Below are 21,217 nucleotides of genomic sequence, written 5' to 3'. Positions count from 1 at the left end.
CCACTTGGGGGGCAGGATGAGACCCTGGTTCCGCCAGAACCAGAAACCGTTTGGTGGCGGCAGACGCGGCGCATACGTACCCAGGTTCTCTCCGCCCCACACGTCCATCATCATGTCGTACTTCCCCAGCTCCTCAAAATAGGACTTGTCCATCACGAACAGCCCCCCTGCGATCATGGGGGTTCTACAGAGGCAGAGAGGGGGGGAGGGAGTAGAGGGAGAGGTCCAGGTCAGCGGCACTGTTACGCCACGGCCAGTCCTCCACGCTGACCTTGTAAACACCCCCGCGGCACGGCTCTCTGCTCAGAGCCCCGGTGCCTCTCTCTGCTTTGCCACTGTCTCCACATCCTCCCCACCCGCCCTGCTAGGCGCCCCTGCAGGGGGAGGGCTGGTCCGAGCCCCGGAGGGAGTGACCCCAGTGGCTGGGCCCTCACGGACCAGCGGCGCCAGGCACGTTCTCAGCCTCTCTGTGCCCGGTGTCCTCGGAGGAGCACAACCCCCACCAGGAAGCAGGCAGCGCCCGTAGGACATGCCCGTCACCGTACCCGTCTCAGCCGGGTCAGCAGGGCCCTGGGGTCGCGGCCACAGGGCCAGGGCCGTGGAGCAGGTCCCTCCTCTGTCTGCTGGACCTGCCACCCTCTCATTCCCATCAGCCTGGGAGGGGCTGACATGTCCACAGAGCCCCCCTCCCTCCCAGAAGAGATGCCGTGAGGACCAGCCCAGCCTCCCGGGCTGGGAGCCCGGAGAGAAACGCTGGGCCCCAGGGCGGAAGGGCACCCCAACTCCCAGCGCGGGCCCTGGCCCGGCCTGGGAACCTGAGCGCCGGGTGTGAATGAGGACAAGCAGCCTCCTCTGTGGGCAAACAGGAGAGCAGGTCGGACAGGGAAAGGCAGCAGCCGGGGCCTCCGCCAGGCCCTGCCCCTCCTCCCGGGCCCGAGGTCAACCCCACGGCCCCGCCGGCTGCGGGAAGCGCTCACGCTAGGAACCGGAGGGCACCCCGGGCGGGCGGGCCTGCCTGGCGGGGGCCTCACGTGGAGAAAGACACCTCCACGCACCTCGCTCCCTGCTCTCCGGCAGGCACCGCGTGAGCCGAGCGGGGGACGAAGGGTTTGGGGGCGCAGAGCTCCCCAGCACTCACTTGATGGGGGCGACCGGGTTGCCCTGCCGCGCGCGCCTCTGCTCGGGCGTCATGTAGTCCCACTTGAACACCAGGTTCCAGTCGAAACCTGCCAAGCACAGACAGGGGACAGGGCGCTGACGAGAGCCGGCCGGCGGCTCCGGCCCCGTCCCTCTCGGCTTAGAGACCTGGGACGCTCGGATCAGACTCAGCGGAAACAGAACAACGCAAAACACACAGCAAAACACGGGGGCGGCGGAAGGAGAGAGGGGCTGGGGCGGAGGGGGGCCTCGTCCCCCAAAGCTTCCCCAGATGCAACCCGTGGGCCAGGTGCTTCTAAAGCTAAAACGCCCAAGAATAGACGAGAAGCGAGAAGTGGAATGTGGGGAACCCCCTGCGTATCCAGGGGCTGGAAGGAGGCGAGAAAAGAGGGGGGTAGTCCGCCCGCTGCCTCCCGCACGCCCCAGGGCAGGGCACAGGTGCCGGTTCCCGGGCCTGCAAGCGTCTCTCTTCAGTCTCTTTAAAGAAGAAAATCAGCCCTAGCCGGTTTCGCTCAGTGGATAGAGCGTCGGCCTGCGGACTCAAGGGTCCCAGGTTCGATTCCGGTCAAGGGCATGTACCTTGGTTGCGGGCACATCCCCAGTGGGGGGCGTGCAGGAGGCAGCTGATCGATGTTTCTCTCTCATCGATGTTTCTAACTCTCTATCCCTCTCCCTTCCTCTTTGTAAAAAATCAGTAAAATATATTTTTTAAAAAAAGAAAATCGCTTACGGGTGGGAAGAGAGTAACGGAGAACGTATAAGTGTCACTCAGGGACCCAGACAGGGAGGGAGGGCGGGCGGGGGGCCTTGAGCGCACCTACCCCCTTTTAAGTCGGCGGACGCCCCCACGTACTGAAAGTTGTCCATGTTGATGACATCAATGATGGGCGATACGACCCGGGTCCTATCCTGGAACCGAGAGAGACAAGAGTAGGGGTGAACACACCCTGAGACCCCGACCCCCCAAGTGATCCCAGCGCCTCGGCTGCCAGGCGGGGGCGGCGGCTGGGTGGAAGGTCATGTGCAAAGCGTCCGGCACGTGGTGAGTTCTCGACCAGCAGCAGGGACTGCGGGACCGTCATGCCCGCGGCCGGCGGTCCTGTAAGGGTTTCGTGACTTCCTGCCCGTCAGCTGTCCTGGCTGCCGTAAAGGGAAGGGCTTGGGCATCGGGGGTTTCTCTGGGACTTCCATCACATCCGCCTTTTTCCCTCCGAGAAAGCGCTGTGCTGGTGGGAGGGAAGTCGGCAGACAGGCAGAAGGCAGGAGACGCGGCAGGAGGCCCAACGCAATGCCGGGGGTGATGTGTGTAGATGCACCACATGTGCCCGTGGGCCCGGGACGGCCTCCCCCAGGCCAGCACCTGCCCTCCGGAGCGCCCCCAGCCGCCAGCCACAGCCGCCGGCGCGCACAGGGCACAGGCGAGATGCCAGGCGGAGTCCCGGGCACTCTGCCCCTTTGACTCAGAGAGCGGGGTGCAGGGGTGCAAGTAAGGAAGATCCTCTGAAACGAGGTCCTACACAACCAGGTGCTCGCCCCCCGCGCCTCCCTGCCGCCTGTCGGGTGAGCTGGCCCTGCTGGCGGGTCCCACGGGGAACACCTGTCCCCGAGGCCCCTCCCTCCCAGCACCGAGGAGAAGGCCGCCCGGCCTGCCCGCACCTCGGCCACCCTCTCCAGCAGCGGCTCCAGCCAGTGCTCGTTGCACTCGCAGTGGCTGTCCAGGAACGTCAGCACCTTGGCCTGGGCTGCGTCGGCGCCCCGGACCCGCGAGCGCATCAGGCCTGCGGGAGAGATTCAAACGCACATCAGGGAGGGCGGAGCGGGCCTCTGGGGAAAAGGCAGGAACGGCACAGCCCGCACCCGCGCCCGCATCTGCACCTGATCCCGCGCCCACTCCCACACCTGCACCCGCACCCACACGCAGCTCTGCAGCCCCCCACACGGGGATTCGAGCCCACAACCCGGGCACTGAACCCTGACCTCCCGGTTCATAGGTCACTGAGCCGCGGGCGGAAACCTCTTTAAGGGATGCCTGGCTCAGGGAAAGTCAGCACTGACCCCCGAGAGTCTCACCTTCTCGCCGATCGTTTCTGAGAACCCGCACTTTCTCGATTTTCCCCAGGAGCGCCCCGTCCTCCGCTGGGGAGAGAGGACAGGAGAGCATGTGACCCTCACATTTACGGGGGCTCAGCGTTCGGCAGGGATTCTGGGCCACCTGTGGGCGTCCCAGAGGGAGGCACCCCCTCCTCCCGTGGGCCTGATCCCGCCCTTTATGACCCGCCGTCGGCGCGTTGGCCAGCGCGGGGGGGACCGGTCCAGCACTTACGGTCGTTGCTGTAGTCGTCGACCAGGATGATTTCTCTGATGAGGTGGGGCGGGGCTCTTCTTGAGCACACTGAGGAGAGACGGAGACGGAGCTGCAGGCCTTTGGGGTGTCACTGGGGTGGGGAATTCTGTCTTCGCCCCCATCCTTGTCTGGAGGCACCCTCGGCCCCTCCTTGCTCTTCACGCTCAGGGGACCTGCCTGCAACCCCAGACGGCCCTGCCCTGGCCGTGCAGGGGACACAGCCCGCGTGCAGGGTCCCTGCGAGGAACGCCCCTCCCACCCCCCCCACCGGGACCCTCTCCCCGCCTCACCTGACCACAGTCCTGAGCAGGGCCGACCGGGCCTCATTGTGGAAGGTGATCACCACGCTGGTGGCCGGCAGGTCCTCCCGCCACTGCTTCCGCTGACACCTGAGGGAGAGAGAAGTCTGGCCTCAGAACCAGGGACCGGGCCAGCCACACCATGCCCCTGGGGAGCACGGGCGGGTCGACCCGCCCGGAGAGACCGCCCCGATGCACCTGGCGTCTGCAGGAGGCCCTGGCTACCCTGAGATGCAGTCACAGCGAGACACGAGGAAACAGAAAAATGCTCCCGGAAGTACTTGTTTGTGTGATTTAAATGTATCTGTATTGATGTCAGAGAGGAAGGGAGAGAGAGAGAGAAACATCCATGATGAGAGAGAATCCTGGGTCGGCTGCCTCCTGCACGCCCCACAATGGGGATGGAGCCCGCAACCCGGGCATGTGCCCTGACCGGGAATGGAATCGGGACCTCCTGGTTCATAGGCCGATGCTCAACCACTGAGCCACACCGGCCGGGCAAAGGCATCCCTGTTTAATGGGAAATCCGTGGGAGAGGGAAGGAGATGCGTTAAAATCTCCGGAGCGCGGCCTTGGCTACAAGCATTAAGCCGTTAGGACCGAGGGGGAGGTTGAGGCTCAGGCGGCTGCGGACAGGGACCAGTGGGTCCACGCGACCAGCGCGCTTACAGGGAAATGGCCGACAGACACTGGTTTTCCTTCCTGGCTGAGAAAACCACTTCCGAGGAGCAGATCTTGCAAATGAGCAAGAAAATCAGTGCAATTAAAAAGCAATTAAAAAGGTCTGAGTCACAGCACGGGCCTCTTTTGTTTATTTTCGGTGTATGCACAGCGTGACCGAATCAATCACGAGGGAACGGCGTGATACACCGGTCGGGGAGAAAATGCATTCTGGGATTAATGCCGTACTTCATCACAGCTCCTGAGGCTAAGTCTTCAAAGACAAGCGGGCTGATGGGACAGCATTTCCTCCCGGTTTCAAGAATTAGCTGATTGTCAGACGAAGGAAGAATCTGCAGGGCTCAACTGTAAACAAATCCCCGGGGAACGTCACCCCTAGAACTGGGTCTGTGATGTAAAGCCTCCTGTTAGGAGGCCGCCGCCACAGCAGCGAGTCCCTCTCCACACAGTGGGCGCACAGTGGGTGCTCGTGGGCGCACAGTGGGCCTGCTGGGCCCAGCAGATGCCTCCATCGCGGACCCAGCCCTGGGAGAAGCAGAAAATGGAGGAGGCAGCTTTTTTGTCATGCTCACATTGATCGTAGTCAGCTCAACCGATCCAATCATGCCCTATTCTCTCCTCTCTCCTTTCCCTTTTCTCCATGGGAAGCCCGGTCTCGCAGGAGCCCTGCGAAGCCTCGGGGCCCGGGAGGCATTCCTCAGAAGGCACGTCACCTCCATTAAAATTCCTCTGCGGTCCTAAGGAATTGGCCATCAGGACATGGAGGAGGCATCCCCATTTTGTAAGTAAAAGACCAAGGAATAGGTTCCGGCCCATGAGGTCAGAGGGAGTATGGGTGTGTGTCTGTGAGTGTATCCGGAGCCTAAGTCCTCGCTGTGAGCCAAGAAAGGGAGGCAGGGCTTGGGGAGTTTCTTTAAAAGAAACAATAAATCTTATGTCTAAAGAGCCACGTCCGTGCCAGACAGACTTGACTGCCCCAGAGCCAGTGAGAGACGCCCAACATAGAAATTCGGGGGGGGGGGGGGAGAGGGAGGGGGGTAGGAAGGGGGGCCGGTGGCCGGGACTTTCCTACTTTCTCTTGGGGACGCTGAGCAGAAAGTGTGGCTGATCAGAAGTCAGCAGAGGAGGCGTGTGCCGGAGGACAGCACGGGCTGCGGGGTCAAGTTCACTCCCCTTTCTAAGGGTCAGGTACGGCTGTGGTCATGCTGGTAACTTCTTGCCCAGTAAAATGAAGACTTGAAAAGTTGGGCGCACACGTGTTTTTTTTTTTTTTTAATCCTTAGTTTAGTCCTAAATTCCCTCGAGATGACAAGGCCGTCAATATCTGAACTCTCGCCTGGATGGAAAACGAGCTGATCTCCACGGCAACGTGGAAGGACGCTGTGGGGCAGGCCTGCCTCTGAGGCCGACGGCATCCGAGAGGTGGACCAAGACCCAGGTGAGCTAATCATCTGTGAGCCTTCAGACTGGGAAGCTGGGGCTCTGTGTCATAATTCAGAGGGCTGCCCTGCCGGCGGGGCTCAGTGGTTGAGCATCGACCTAGGAACCAGGAGGTCACGGTTCGATTCCCCGGTCGGGGCACAGGCCCAGCTTGCGGGCTCCATCCCCAGCGTGGGGCGTGCAGGAGGCAGCCGATCCATGATTCTCTCTCATCATGGATGTCTCTCTCTCTTTCTCCCTCTCCCTTCCTCTCTGGAATCAAGAAAAGAAAACTGGAAAGGCCCCTGTGACTCTAATACGGGGTTATAACACGCATGAGGCTGTGTTCACAAAGTCAGAGTGAAACTCTCTCTAGTCACCCAAGGCTGCGGCCAATGGGACGGGCTGAGATGCGCTTCCATGCGCGCGCGCGCACACACACACACACACACACACACACACACACACACGGGGTCCGAGGCGAGGACTTGGCGGTCACTGTCAGGGCGCGACGCTGCTGGGTTTGCCGGAGGAGCTCACGTGATGGATGGGCAAGGGGGGCAGGGGGAGAAGCACATGCTTCCATAGAAGCGAGAGTTCCAGCACCAAAGCCTGACCACAGAGCAAGACCACACTTCCTGCAGGAGCCGCAGTGGCCGACGGAGGGGAGGCCCCGGGAGGGAGAGCCAGGCAAACCCGCTCCTTCTCCCTGTCGCCCAGCCCTCGCCAGGAGAAGTCCAAGCGTGCGATTCGCCACGAAGGCTTCTGTTATGGAAACACGCACTCATTTCACACACGTGAGCGAGTTTCCCCGCACGACTGACCCCCACGGGAGCGGCTGGTCCCAGATCATGCATCTCTTCGTGACATGACGCGGCCCCACTGCCCCCACAACCGTGTCTCGGTCCCACTCCCACCCCAGGGACATGAGGTCACACTGCTTCCTGTTCTCGCCGCCCCAACCCCACCCCATGGAGTCAGATTTCTCAATTTTGCCAACCCCATTGGTTAGCAAGAGCTTCTCGCGATTCTAATGTTCGTCTCCCTGGTTTTGAGAGCGGCCTGCGTCTTTCCATAGGTTTATGAGCCGGCTGAATTGTTTCTTCTATTAACTGACTGCTCGTATTCTCTGTCCACTTTGTAATTAGGTTTTTACCTCTATTATTATTTTTTAAAATATATTTTCATTGGCTTCTGAGAGGAAGGGAGAGGGGGAGAGAGAGAAACATCAACGATGAGAGAGAAACATCCATGATGAGAGAGAATCATGGATCGGCTGCCTCCTGCACGCCCCCCACCGTGGACCGAGCCCGCAACCCGGGCCTGTGCCCTGACCGGGAATTGAACCCTGACCTCCTGGTTCACAGGCTGATGCCCAACCCCTGAGCCACGCCAGCTGGGCTCCTTCCTTCTGCTTTGGATATGTATTTACTCTGTGGTTCCTCTCCACCTTCTTGAGTCACAGCGTGGGCCTGGGCTCAGAGTGTGGAATAAACCAGCGGCTTTTAATCTGATCCACTCGATAGAGAAACAAGGGCAGTTCTGTGCTCCATCGCGGGTGGGGGGGGGGGGGGCGGTAAAACGCGGACAAGTGCCCTGAGGTGCACTGATCAGCTTCCACCTCTGAGGGTGACGTGGCCTTTCCCCCGTCCTGTGCCAAGGTACACGCCTGGGGCCGGGCCAGGAGACGGAGTGGCAAAGGGTGCCCTGGGGCCACTCCGACCTCCGTCTCCCTCACCTGCCCAGCACCTGAACGGGTGCCCGTCCCCATGCCCACCTGTGGGCCAGGTGAGACCAACCAGGAGAGCCCGCGTGGGGGTCCAGCTTAGGTGGGAGGGCCAGGAAATTTGAAAACTTTAAGAATCGATTTAAATAGGTTCTGTAGGCCCCCAGCTCCTCTGTCCCCGGCTGGTGGCCAGTGGTGTGTGCACAGCAGGTGTGAATACACAGGGCCCGGGGGTGAGGGCCCTGAACAGCAGGGGACCCCATGAGGCCCTGCCCACCCTGATGCCCGGCCTGTCCCTTTGCCCTCAGCCACGGAGACCGAGTACACGATTTCCACTTCAAAGGAAGAACAGGGGCCTGGCCGGCGTGGCTCAGGGGTTGAGTGTCGACCTGTGAACCAGGAGGTCACGGTTCGATTCCCGGTTGGGGCACATGCCCGGGTTGCAGGCTCCATCTCCACAGGAGGGGGCGTGCAGGAGGCAGCCGATCCATGATTCTCTCTCATCATGGATGTTTCCACCTCTCTCTCCCTTTCCCTTCCTCTCTAAAACCAATAAAAATATATTTAATAAGATAATATACAGCAGCCTGAGCGGCGTGATCAGTGACAGCGGCTCTTTACGAGGGAGCGGTGTTAGCCTCGTCTGGGGAACTTGGACCCACACACGTGGGCTTCGAACGAACCCCACAGCACGCAGGTTAAAATCTCTGCACCCCCGAGTGACTCCAATTTCCCACCCCCTGCCCCCCTCACCTGAGCCCCAGTGTCCAGCACACACGAAGGACCGGGCAGGCTGTGCTCCTCCACCCCTGCCCGGGCTACCAGCTGCACCCCCACCCCCAAAGGCCACCCCCAAAGATCCAGGCTTTCAAACAATACCTCGCCCACAACCGGAGTCAGGACTCACAATAAGGGGGGTAGGGGGATACTCGAAACAGGCAAGCCGTGTCCCCCAGAGCACGAGGAACACTGAGAGCCCACCTGGGGTGGGGGTGCCCCTCAATCCCGGGCACTTCCGCTCTGACCCACCCCAAACAGGGGCTCAGCCTGCGGGATCCCTGCACGATGCATTGGCGGTGGGGACCTGGGGAGCTGGAAAGGCCCTGGGACAGGGTGGGAGCTGCAAAGGGAACGAAAAAAAAAAAGAAAAAAAGAAGAAGCAAGCAACATAGCTGCTAATTTTCATGTAATTAAAACACAGTTACTAATCCTCCAAACAGTGATAGCGGCACACGATTCCACCCAGTCAACGAATTTCTGATCAGCCCTCACAGCTCGAGAGCTTCCCCTACAGAGGCTTTCAAAGTGGAAGCGAACCAAATCCCGAGCTATTTAAAACCCTCCGCAGGCCCCCTCTGAAACGAGGCTTCTTAAGACCCAAGCCGGCGGGAGACGAATCAGCCCCGTAATCAGCGCGGGTCCGCCTCACCCCAGGCGGATCAGTCGGCAGCAGCGTCCCGCGGCCTCGGGCCCCTGCATCCTGCACCGCGAGCGCAACAGAAGCCGGTGCCCAAACTGTTTACCCTCCCGGGCCAAGACCCGGGCCTCTCCAGGTTACTCGTTCCCTTTGAAGTCCCCGATCCCACAGAAGCCGAGTGTCCCCAGTGGACAAGCACGTACACACACACACACACACACACACACACACACACACACGGGGCGAGCGGACAACCTGGGACCCGCTCTGCGTCCACCAAACGGTGCGTGTGTCAGCTCCGGCCTCGGAGAAGCCACCAAGAACCCGAGGGGGAGGCGGTAGGTTTCTAGTTGTTGTTTTTAAAATATATATATATTTATTATTATTATTATTTTTTATTGATTTTTTACAGAGAGGAAGGGAGAGGGATAGAGAGCCAGAAACATCAATGAGAGAGAAACATTGATCAGCTGCCTCCTGCACGCCCCCCACTGGGGATGTGCCCGCAACCAAGGTACATGCCCTTGACCGGAATCGAACCCGGAACCCTTGAGTCCGCAGGCCGACACTCTATCCACTGAGCCAAATCGGTTCTGGCTAAAATATATTTTTCATTGGTTTTAGAGAGAGGGGAAGGGAGAGGGAGAGAGAAACATCAACGATGAGAGGGAATCATGGACCGGCTGCCTCCTGCACACCCTGCACTGGGGATGGAGCCCGCAACCCAGGCAGGTGCCCCGACTGGGAATCGAATCGAACCGGGACCTCCTGGTTCATAGGTCGATGCTCAGCCACTGGGTTGCCACCGCCTCGGTCCGCCGAGCACCGGCTGATGGAATAAAACTGCTCTGCATTCTAAGAGCATCCTCTGCCCTTTACTGCCTCCAGTTTTCCAGACACGGAATTTTGACGGGACACTTTCTCAGGAGTCAAGAGCTATTGGAAGTCGAGACAATACCAGCGGCGGATGAAGCCATCCGAGCTTCAGGCGTCCCCTCCTGCCTCCCACGCGGGGCAGGCGGTGCAGAAGGAAACCGCACTGTAAACCATCACCCCATCTCCCCCACCCCCAATCGGGACGGAAGCCCAGTCCTGTGAGACCACAGGAGCCCTGGGCGCCATGTCTGCCCCGTCCTGTCCATGGATCACAGGCCACCAACAGCCCCGCCCCCCTCCACTGCTCTCCGCCTCCTGGTGCCCCTGCCTTCCTCCCCAACACGGGAACGCTGGCGTCCCACTTGTGGGGGATTCAGTCCCTATACTCACTGCTCTGTGCAGAGATGTGCGTTTCTCCTATCTGCTGCCCACCGTCTTTATAAAAAAAATATGTTTTTATTGCTTTTTAGAGAGAGGAAGAGAGAGAGAAATATCCACGATGAGAGCGAGTCATGGACCGGCTGCCTCCTGCACGCCCCACCCTGGGGATGGAGCCCGCAACCCGGGCATGTGCCCTGATCGGGAATCGAACCGTGACCTCCTGGTTCACAGGTCGACGCTCAACCACTGAGCCACGCCGGCCAGGCAGGGCTCAGTTCTTTCATCTATGAAACCACAGGGGCAATAGTGCGATGACTGACCTCCTGGAGGCCGTTGTGGGAATGACGAGTCAAGTCGGGCTCCTAAGCGCCTGGAACAAGAACTCTATTCTAGGTGCTGCTGTCACCAACGGCCCGCCCCCAGTAAAGCCCTCCTAGACTCCCAGGAAAACCATCATGTTGTTCTGTCTGCCTGCATCGCAATAAAGTGAAAGAAAGAAAGAAAAAAAAGCCTGAAGTTTAGACAACGGGGGAAAAAAAAATCAATTTCCTGCCATTTTGCAACTTTCTTCTACATAAACATAGTATTAAAAAGGAAACCAAAAAAGCGCAATTCCAGACGAATGAGACAGAGCCATATCTTGGTAATTTAAAAGTGGGTTTGGAGATAAAGATCATAACGCCGCATTCAGAAACCAATTTAATCAGCATAAAGTAAACATCAAATTCCAGCGAGAGGGAGAAGCGGATGAGAACATCAGCTCGAGCCTCTAAATCTCGCTCGACAGCGTGTCCCCGACAAAATGCACACAGACAGTCACAGCGGACAGCTCGATTTTCACAACGACGTGTATCTTCATCAACACCGCCCTTATCATTATTCAAAGCGTGTGTATACATTTTTTTTGGGGGGGGGACACCCTCTATTTGTTCATTCACAGTGAGATATAACAGAAATAAAGAATTCCATAGGTGGATTGAAAAGCAGAATAGATATATTCAAGATACAGGAGCGGGTCCGGGGACAGAAGGAAGGCCAGTAGAATTGCATCTAGATTGCAGCCCAGGGACTAACCAATACATTGAAAACACAGAAGAGAGCATGAGAGGGACAGGGGGGCCCGGGGACACCCCTGACGAAGCTGCAATTAGGGGCCCAAAGGGAGAGGGGAGAGAAAGCGGGGCCCAAGCTAAACGGACAAAGACGTGCCGCTGCTGACTCAGAAACTCCTGCAAAAACCCCAAACAGCTTCCATATTAAAAAAAAAAAAAAATCCAGGCACGTTGTCCACACGCTGCTGGAAACCAGAGGGAAAGAGAAACATCTTCAAGGAAAAAATCAGAGTGCCGTCACACGGCAACAGTGAGATCGGGCTGATATTTCACCGGAGCAGGGGAAGCGAAGACAGCGGAGCGACAGTGAGAAGTGCCAGGTCGCCGTCAGCCCCGGCGCCTCACTCAGGGACAGGACCCTTCAAGGGTGAACGCGAAATAAAGATGTTTTCAGACGGAGAAAAAAATAGAAGACTGAACTCGCCGCCGGCAAACGGGCACTGAGAGAGAGAGACGCAGACGTGCTCAGACGGCGAACTGGGAAAGCAATCGCAGGCGGGACACGGAAACAAACACGTGGACAGACCTGAACCCGCTGACGGCGTGAGACAGAGAAAGCGGGCCCGTGGAGTTCACACGTCAACCGTGTGACGCACAAGCGTGAGGGCAGAGGAGCGCGGGCGGAGGGTGGAGTGTTGGGTCTGCGTGCTGTGCGGGAAATAGCACAAGTGCTCATTGATCTTAGACTCTGATAAGCCAGGAATGCAACGAGCTGATAGAGGGGCAATATTTATTACTTATTTTTAAATATATTTTAATTTATCTCAGAGAGGAAGAGAGAGAGAAATATCAATGATGAGAGAGAATCACTGATTGGCTGCCTCCTGCATGCCCCGTACTGGGGGGATGGAGCCCACAGCCCAGGCATGTCCCCTTGACCAGAATCGAACCTGGGACCCCTCAGTCTGCAGGCCAATGTTCTATCCCAGGGGTCCTCAAACTACGGCCCGCGGGCCACATGCAAATACAAATATTGTATTTGTTCCTGTTTTGTTTTTTTACTTCAAAATAAGATATGTGCAGTGTACATAGGAATTTGTTCATAGTTTTTTTTTAAACTATAGTCCGGCCCTCCAGCGGTCTGAGGGACAGTGAACTGGCCCTGTTTAAAAAGTTTGAGGACCCCTACTCTATCCACTGAGCCAGACCAGTTAGAGCGAGGGGCAATATTTAATCCAAAAAAGAGGCAGGAAAGGACAGGAAAAGGAACACAAAACAGCCAGATGCTGGTGTTTAACCCAGAGACACCACCAGTACCTGCAGGGCACAGAGGCCGGGCATCCACCTGCTTCAGCGCCGCCCAGTGGCCGACGGACAAGGGGAGCCGGGCTGTGCACGTATATGACACTGTTTCCTTAGCAAAATGAGAAGTGAGAACAAGGCCCCGGGCCCCCCCGAAATGAGACCCCTCGCAGCGCCCACTAACACAGAGCAGAAACCCCCTCCCAAGCCAGCGGAGTTTCTTTACGTCTCTTTGTTAATCCTCACCCGGGGATATTTTTCCGTGCATTTTTTTAGAGAGACTGGAAGGGAGGGGGAGAGATAGAGAGAGAAACATCGATGTGAGAGAGACACATCGACCGGTTGCCTCTTGCACCAGCCCTGCCCAGGGCTGGGGGTCGAGCCTGCAACAGAGAGGTACGTGCCCTTGACCAGCATCGAACCCGGGACGCTTCAGTGTGTGGGCCGACACTCTATCCACTGAGCCACCCTGGCCAGGGCCTGAGTCCGCTGTTTTCCCCGATTCCGCTCCCCTAAACATAAGACTCCGAGCCCCATAATCGCTGCCTCCGCCGAGGCGTCCCTCCTCGGGGCTGCGTTTATGTTAACTTTTCTTGGCCTCAGCAATGTTTATTCTTCCCGAGTCCCGAGGAGAAGCTGGCTGTGTCTTTCCCCACAGCCCTTAATCCTGATGAGCCCCTCTTTTCAAACAGTTGACGTCAACCCTGCCATTCTGGCGAGACTCCGCAGCGCAGCCCTGGACTGAAATCCCGGCCCTCAAGTTGGAATTTTGTAAAAAAAAAAAATTAATAAATAACAGAGAGGCCCTAGCTGGTGTGGCTCAGTGGACAGAGCGTCGGCCTGCAGACTGAAGGGTCCTGGGTTCGATTCCGGTCAACAGTACAGGCCCGGGTTGCGGGCTTAGTCCCCAGTGTGGGGCATGCGGGAGGCGGCCGATCCGTGATTGTCTCTCATCATTGATGTTTCTGTCTCTCTCTCCCTTCCTCTCTGAAATCAATAATAATAATAATAATAATAAACTAGATATAGCTATAGTTTTAAAAAAGAATGGGGTTCTAGGGCTTATACTCCGAGGACAGGACGCCCTGGCAGCCAACCGACTCTGGGGCGGGGGGAGGGCTTTAATTTAGCCCCAGCCCCACACACGTGGAAGGCGTCCCAGCTGCTCCTTTAACACATGCAAATGCACCGACAGTAGCTGGCACTAAAATTAAACCCACCTCAGACGCACCCCACCAGGGGATGACTATTCAAACATCTGCTTGGATAAACTTCCTATTTCAAACACTGAAAAAAAATTATACATGTATAGTTTGGGGAACTTTTAAGGGACTTGCGAGAGAGCAGGCCTGACGAGCGGTAAGACAGCACGCCGTCTGCTCTCAGCTCTCACCGGACAAGTCACAGCAGGGACACCAGCCCTTACGCCGAACGGAGAAATGAGACACCATCTCAGGGAGATGTGACCAAGCCGTGGAGCCCGGCACCAGGCAGGGGTTCTGCGCCCCATTCGGCTGGGACTTCACCCCCCTCCTGAGTTAGGGCCAAGCCCCTCTTCACACCCACACGGACCCTTTCAGCTCTAGGTCTCTGCTCATCACCGGGCACGCTGTTGCCACCGCAGGACCTCGGGTCCCTCTTCTTGCAATGGGGACGCCCTCCGTGCCCAGCAGCATGTGAGGGCGGCGTGAACGGGCCAGGGGGGGCGGGGGAGGGGTGTGGCACAGTCCCGGTGCCACGTGCCCTGGGGGGAGGGTGGTTGGGATGCACACACCTGGAACCCGCTCCCTGGGTGTGCAGGTACGTGCAGACCTGCGGGGACTGAAACCCCAGGACCCACACACGGCCCCTGAGCCTCAGCAGACGCACCCCTCGCTCCCCTCCGTGATGGCGAGTGACTCTCATAGTAACTGGCGAGCACCCAGGCCTCCTGAGCGCCCAGGCACCTGTCAGGCCCCGCGTGTGGCTCCTCCTCTGAGCACGACCGGCCGGCTAAGGGTCCGGGAACCGCCTCCGGGGCGAAGATCCCGACCAGCAAGACTCAGAGGCAGAGAGAGGGTAGCACTCTCCCTCGGTGACACAGCTCAGGACAGATGCCTGGAGACCTCCCGAGCTGAGTCTGCGAAACCGGGTGCCCTCCACCCGCAGGTCCCCGATCCCCAGCGAGGGACGCGGACAAGAGCTGCTCCCGTCAGACCACAGGCTGGTGACAGAGAGAGAGTGTGTGTCTCCCCATCTGGGCTCTTTCCTGCCCTGCTAGTCTCTAGACCAGTGGTTCTCAACCTTCCCAATGCCGCGACCCTTTCATACAGCTCCTCATGTTGTGGTGACCCCCAACGATAAAATTATTTTTGTTGCTACTTCATAGCTGTAATTTTGCTGCTGTTATGAATCGTAGTGTAAATATCTGATATGCAGGATGTATTTTAGCGACCCCTGTGAAAGGGTCGTTCGACCCCCAAAGGGGTCGCGACCCACAGGTTGAGAACCGCTGCTCTAGACCTTTTCCAATGCAAACTGTCCCGATAAACAAGAATTTACATTTTTTTCCTTCCCACAGGGCTGTGAAGAATGGACAATTATGGCTCTAGCTGGTGTGGCTCAGTGGATAGAGCACCAGCCTGAAGGACTGAAGGGTCCCGGGTTCGATTCCGGCCAAGGGCACATGCCTGGGTTGGGGGCTCCATCCCCAGTAGGGGGCGTGCAAGAGGCAGCCGATCCATGATTCTCTCGCATCATGGATGTTTCTCTCTCCCTCTCTCCCTTCCTCTCTGAGTTCAATACAATATCTATTAAAAAAAAAAAAGGAATGGAAAATGATGCTTTTCTTGTGAGTGTATTTTAACACAACTTTCTCCTGCCGGTTCCCATGTGCCGGCCAGCAACCCAGCCTCCAGATCTGGCCACGGGCACCTGGACTAGAATCTGGCCCCACCCGGGTCCTCGCTCCTGCGGGTGCAGATCCACTGCCACACGCCTGAGTCGGTCCACGCTGACCACTCAGCGAAGACACCACAATGTTCCGTTTCCCAGGGCGGCCGCCACGGTCCCAGTATCGCCGCAGGGACAGCCACTGCCCAGGTGGGGCCGCGGGAAGCAGGTGGCCCAGGCCAGGCCAGGCCACAGCCACTCGGTACTCACTGGTCGTGCCTGGTGTCGGGGATGGCCCTGTCCATCCGCAGCTTGTCGCTCTCCACTTGGTTGAACTTGTTGCGGGCGTAGGGGTCCTGCCCGGAGCGGACCATGGTCCCCCCGACGTACGCTTCCTGGTTGAAGTCTCGCCACCGCACTTTGCCTGTGAGGAGCAGAGCACAGGGCGTGGGACAGGGCACGGAGACCAGCGTGAGGGCGCACCCCGGGGACAGTGCCACATCCCAGCTGGATTAGCGCCCAGCCCGGCCAGCCGGCGTGGCTCAGTGGCTGAGCGTCGCCCTGTGAACCAGGAGGTCAGGGTTCGATTCCCGGTCAGGGCACATGCCCAGGTTGCGGACTCCATCCCCAGTGTGGGGCGTGCAGGAGGCAGCCGATCCGTGATTCTCTCTCATCATTGATGTATCTCTCTCTCTCTCCCCGCTCTCCCTTCCTCTCTGAAATCAATACAAATATATTTTTTTAAAACAATAAAGGAACAATGATGCAAATCTATGAAAATGAACCTTCCAAGGATTAACACCACAAAACACGTGGACACGCAAGTGCTCAGAGTCACACACGTGGGTCTCAGATTGGAGACCTCTCAGGCCCTGACAGATGCCCCCTCAGGAGACCTCTGGGCATAGACCTGCCACCACCCGCAGGTGGACCAGGGCAGGGAATGCCTTTGCCGGGGCGGGTCCCACGGGGCCGGGGCAGCAGAAGACTCGCAATTCTGCACTGGCCTCCCAACTGAGCTACAAGTCTTCCCTCCAACCCTCCCGGGAAGACGGGCTTAATGAACTGCAAACCCCGTGGACACGGAGCAGCCGCTCCTGGGAAAGTGGCCAAGAAGGAAAAGAGAATATATTTTAAATCAAAGGACAAAGCTCTCAGATTTATTTATGGCCTCCTGGTCGGCGGCCAATTGAATGCCATTTCACTATGCTTAAAAGGGAAAAAAAAATCCCCGATATTCTCCCTCTAAAAGGTCATTACGCGACAGCATGAAAGAGACGCCAGGAGGACAAACAAATATATCCACTTAAATGACGGGGCCCGCGAGGAGCACTTCGTTATGTGTCACGGGATATCTGGCGAGATAGAACTTCGCTCTCCCATGAGAAACTGTCTTCTGAAAGAAGGATCCTGCCCAATTCTTAACCTTTTTTTTTTTTTGAATTGTCACCTGAGGATGTTTTTCCATTGATTTTTAGAGAGAGTGAAAGGGAGGGAGGAGGGGATGAGAGAGAGAAACATTGAAGCGAGAGAGACACATCAATTGGTTGCCTCGCACACGTACCCTGACCCCAGCAGGGGATCCAGCCTGCAACCGAGGTACATGCCCTTGACTGGGAATCGAACCCGTGACCCTTCGATCTGAGGGCTGACACTCTAACCATTGAGGCAAACCGGCCAGGGCCACAGTTCATTTTTAAGGATGAAAAAAAAAAAATAGAAAATTTAAAAAGTGGCTAAAAACTATTTAATAGAAAATATAAGAAAATAAAAATCGGGTGTTAAGGGTTAAATACGCTCAATGTAGGTAAAATTATTGGTGCCATCAAAATAACTTAAAAAAACACTACGACACGGTCTGGTTTGCATTGCGAGGTGCACCCCTGGCTTGAAATCAAGGAGTAGCCAGACCTTTCTTTTCTAAAGTTTAAATAGAAGCGCTGCGTTTTCCTCTGTGTGTGACCATGTCTAAATGTCAGTCAGCCCGGCCAGCGTGGCTCAGTGGTTGAGCGTCAACCTATGAGCCAGGAGGTCACGATTTGATTCCTGGTCAGGGCACAGGCCCGAGTTGTGGGCTCCATCCCCAGTGTGGGGCGTGCGGGAGGCAGCTGATCCATGATTTTCTCATCATGGATGTTTCTCTCTCTCTCCCTTCCTCTCTGAAATCAATAAAAAATATATATTTTAAAACATTGTGACTTGGTACATCCCATCCTATGTTTTCTATTTCATTCTATTTTTCCTTTCAACAGGTTTTGGTCACCTCCCCGCAGACACACTTCACCGCCCACTGACGGGCCCGAAGGAAGTCGGTAAACCCCTGCTCTCCGCGTCTCTCCGCCTGCCCCAGTCTCCACCCCACAGGCCCCGTGCTCCCATGCCACCTCCGGCTCACTCCCAGCTGGCAGCAAAAGGACTTCCCGACCCTCGGCCGCCCGCCAGAGGCTGGCCTGGCCCCGGTGCGGCCGTACCTGGAGGGAGGGTCTCCACGTTCTGTCCTTTCTCTTCCATGTTGCTGTGGTGCAGGTCTTTCTTCTTAATCGGGTCAATGTCATTCCAGTCCTCCTGGGGGGACACAGACACCCAGTGAGTCACGGGTTCCTCAAGTACAACTCCGTCCTCCAGGCCCCCACACACGGAGTCTCAGAAGCCCCATGGCCCTGGGGACGCGATCATGGGACTCCATCTCATCTCCGGGACCTGCACCCCGACAACCTCTCCGCGGGTAGAGGTGCAAGGGGAGAAAGTGTGGGGATAGCTTTTCTAAGAGAGGATTTGCAGTTCTCCCTTCATTTTATAATTGTCCTAGAGGCCCGATGCACGAATTCGTGCACCAGTGGGGTTCCTCAGCCTGGCCTGCGGGATCGGGCCAACCGGCTCTCCGACATCCCCCAAGGGGTCCCAGATGTGTCCGGCTGTCTTGCTCAGTCCTGATCGGCCGGACCCCAGCAGCAAGCTAACCTACCAGTCAGAGCGTCTGCCTCCTGGTGGTCAGCGCACGTCATAGCAAGCGGTTGAGCGGCCTTAGCATATCATTAGCATATTCACTCTGATTGGTTGAACGGCCGACTGGACGACCAGACACTTAGCATATTAGGCTTTTATTATATAGGATTGTGTATCTATGGGACAGAAATCCTCTGCACACTCCCAGGGGTTTCAGGGTCTGTGGGAGTTGGGGAAGGGAGTAGGGAGAGTGGATTAAAAAAAAGAATTTAATGTGCTTCAATCAGAGCCATTAACATCAGGGCAGCTCTGCAGACATCTTCGGTGGCTTCAAGGACGCACTCAGACCACCATGTCCTCAGGGCCCTCCTGAGAGGCGGTGAGATGATTTGTTTAATTCCACCGAGTAACAGCGGAGGGAGGGCCAGGACCCCCGGAGCCCTCCTAGGCCTCTCCTCTAATAGGACCGCCAACGGGACGCATCTGCAAACGAAGGGGCTTGCTGCGAACCCGGAATAAGATACAAGCTCTGGCAGAATTTATCCAGGTCGTCTGCACAAACCACTGACTCTATCAACACGAAATCAGAGTAAACAACAAGTGCATGAGCACAGGGCTAGCGATCTTCTCCCATCACTCGGAATCTGACTCCCGTGAACACAATAGCAGCTGAAAGGTTTCTGTCTACAACCCACGTCGGAACTACCCCTCGGCTGGTCACTCGCCCACACAGTGCAGGCGACCGGCCGTCTCTCCGGCCGGGTGCTCACAGGATGGTCTGCAGCACGAAGCCCCCTACCCCCCCACCCCCAGCAGGGCAGACCCCGCCAGCTGTGCGGGCTGGTCAGGGCCATTCCCTCCGCCGTCCGACGGGCCGTGTTCTGTGTGATGTGCATGGGCTGACCACTGGCGGCTTTGGGGCTCTTTAAAACGTGAAGGGAAGCCCAGCGGGCCTGACTCAGGGGTTGAGCGTCGACCTGTGAACCAGGAGGTCAGGGTTCGATTCCTGGTCAGGGCACAGGCCTGGATTGCAGACTCGATCCCCAGTGTGGGGCGTGCAGGAGGCAGCCGATGGATGATTCTCGCTCATCCTTGATGTCTCTTATCTTTCTCTCTCTCCCCCTCTCTCCCTTCCTCTCTGAAATCAATAAAAAAAAAATCTATAATAATAAAAGCATAATATGCTAATTAGGCCGGACAGCCGAACGACCTTCGGGACAGAAGCCGGGGCTGCGAGGGCCGAGCCCCTTGGACAAATTTCGTGCATCTCACCAAGCACCCCGAGTTCACGTGGGACGGGATCTGGGAGGTGTGTGGCTTTGCCCGCTATGAGCGGCGTGCCATGGAGCTGCTCAAGGTCGAGAAGGAACAGAGGGCCCCGAAGTTCATCAAGAACAGGGTGGGGACACACATCGGTGCCAAGAGAGGGGCTGAGCGACGTCCCTGCGGCCGTGAGGAAGGCAGCAGCCGAGCAGGTCGGAGCCCCATCCCCTCTGTGTAATAAAACCTGTTCAGAGAGAAAAAATGAAAGAAGAGCCCGAGGCAACTGGCCCAGATCCATGCGCTGCCCACATGCCAGGCCGGCGCTGGGCTGGACGGACTGCCCCAGGGCCCAGCTGGGGAGGGAGAACAGTTAAACCACAGGCATGTATACAACGTGCCCGCCACCGTGGCGTCACCAGTCACTGGGAGCCGCCGGTTAAAATGTCTCCTCTCTCTTAATCTTCTCTTCTTCAGCTTCAGAAAACCGTACGCTTACACTAATATTTGTTTCCAAAGGTTGCTCCTCCCGCCCACACACTGTCCCTCGTCGGGTCATCATGGGAAAGTTTTGGGGGGAAGGTGGCCGGCTACAATGGACTCAGGCTCGCTCTGCAGGCGAATTCCAATTCCTGTCCTGGCGCTCACAGCCGACAGGAGTCATCCCTCCCGCCCACGGTGATGCAGCCAGAACTACATGAGCTAACCTGCTACCAGGACGGGGCTAGGAGGATCCAGCACACAGTAGGTCCTCAGTAAAACGTGAGGACCTACTGTGTGCCACAGAACAGCCTCAGCAGTTCTGAGACATCCAATTGACAGCAGAGGAAACGAAGGCCCAAGAAATCGCCTGAAACAGAGTGGGGAGTCTCGGGGCGTGGGGGGGTGGCGTGGGGGGGGGGGTAATCAACCAAGGACCTTGTATGCATATATGCATAACCCATGGACACAGACAATGGGGCAGGGCAGGCTGGAAGGGGTCCATGGTGGGAAAAAGGGGACATATGTAATACTTCCAAAAATAAAGAATTAAAAATAAAAGAAATGAAAGCAAGGAAAAAAATCGCCTGAGTTTCCCAGGATCCCATAGTTCCTGGTGAGCAGTCCCGGGTCCTCTTCCTCCCGCAGACCCCGAGTCTGGAACGCGGGGGGCACGCCAAGACGCGCAGACTCCACGGGGTTCGTCCCAGCCGCTGCCCGTCTCACCTCCACTGCACACGAAGCTCTCTGAGATTCTGACGGTTGTCGTTTTGTTTTTAATGCTCAGAGTTCTGAAGAGCCTGTGTCCTGTTCCTTTCTCCCTGTGAGTCAAACAGTCGTGCGTCCACTGGCTTTGAAACTAGAAAGAACTAGCCCTGGCCGGTTTGGGCTCTTGGCTCAGTGGATAGAGCCTCGGCCTGCGGATCAAAAGGTCCCCGGTTTGACTCCGGTCAAGGGCACAGGCCCAGGTTGCAGGCTCGATCCCCAGTGGGGGGCGTGCAGGAG

General features: G+C 57.3%; 1 protein-coding gene across 1 annotated transcript in view; it reads right to left on the bottom strand.

Moving 5' to 3' along the window:
* Window positions 1-21,217, bottom strand: part of GALNT2 (polypeptide N-acetylgalactosaminyltransferase 2) — a 62,883-nt gene that overhangs the window by 9,315 nt on the left and 32,351 nt on the right. Inside the window, 10 exon segments of the mRNA XM_070401449.1 lie at window positions 81-184; window positions 1,139-1,226; window positions 1,980-2,067; window positions 2,815-2,936; window positions 3,229-3,294; window positions 3,482-3,533; window positions 3,535-3,550; window positions 3,793-3,891; window positions 15,797-15,950; window positions 17,998-18,091. Coding sequence (XP_070257550.1) covers window positions 81-184; window positions 1,139-1,226; window positions 1,980-2,067; window positions 2,815-2,936; window positions 3,229-3,294; window positions 3,482-3,533; window positions 3,535-3,550; window positions 3,793-3,891; window positions 15,797-15,950; window positions 17,998-18,091 — 883 coding nt within the window.

This window comes from Myotis yumanensis, unplaced genomic scaffold, assembly GCF_028538775.1.
Source record: "Myotis yumanensis isolate MYYU_CA2020_CCGP unplaced genomic scaffold, mMyoYum1.0.hap1 SCAF_22, whole genome shotgun sequence".
NCBI lineage: Eukaryota > Metazoa > Chordata > Mammalia > Chiroptera > Vespertilionidae > Myotis > Myotis yumanensis.
The sequence above is the reverse complement of the archived record's forward strand: the minus strand, read 5'-3'. Positions and strand labels throughout refer to the sequence as shown.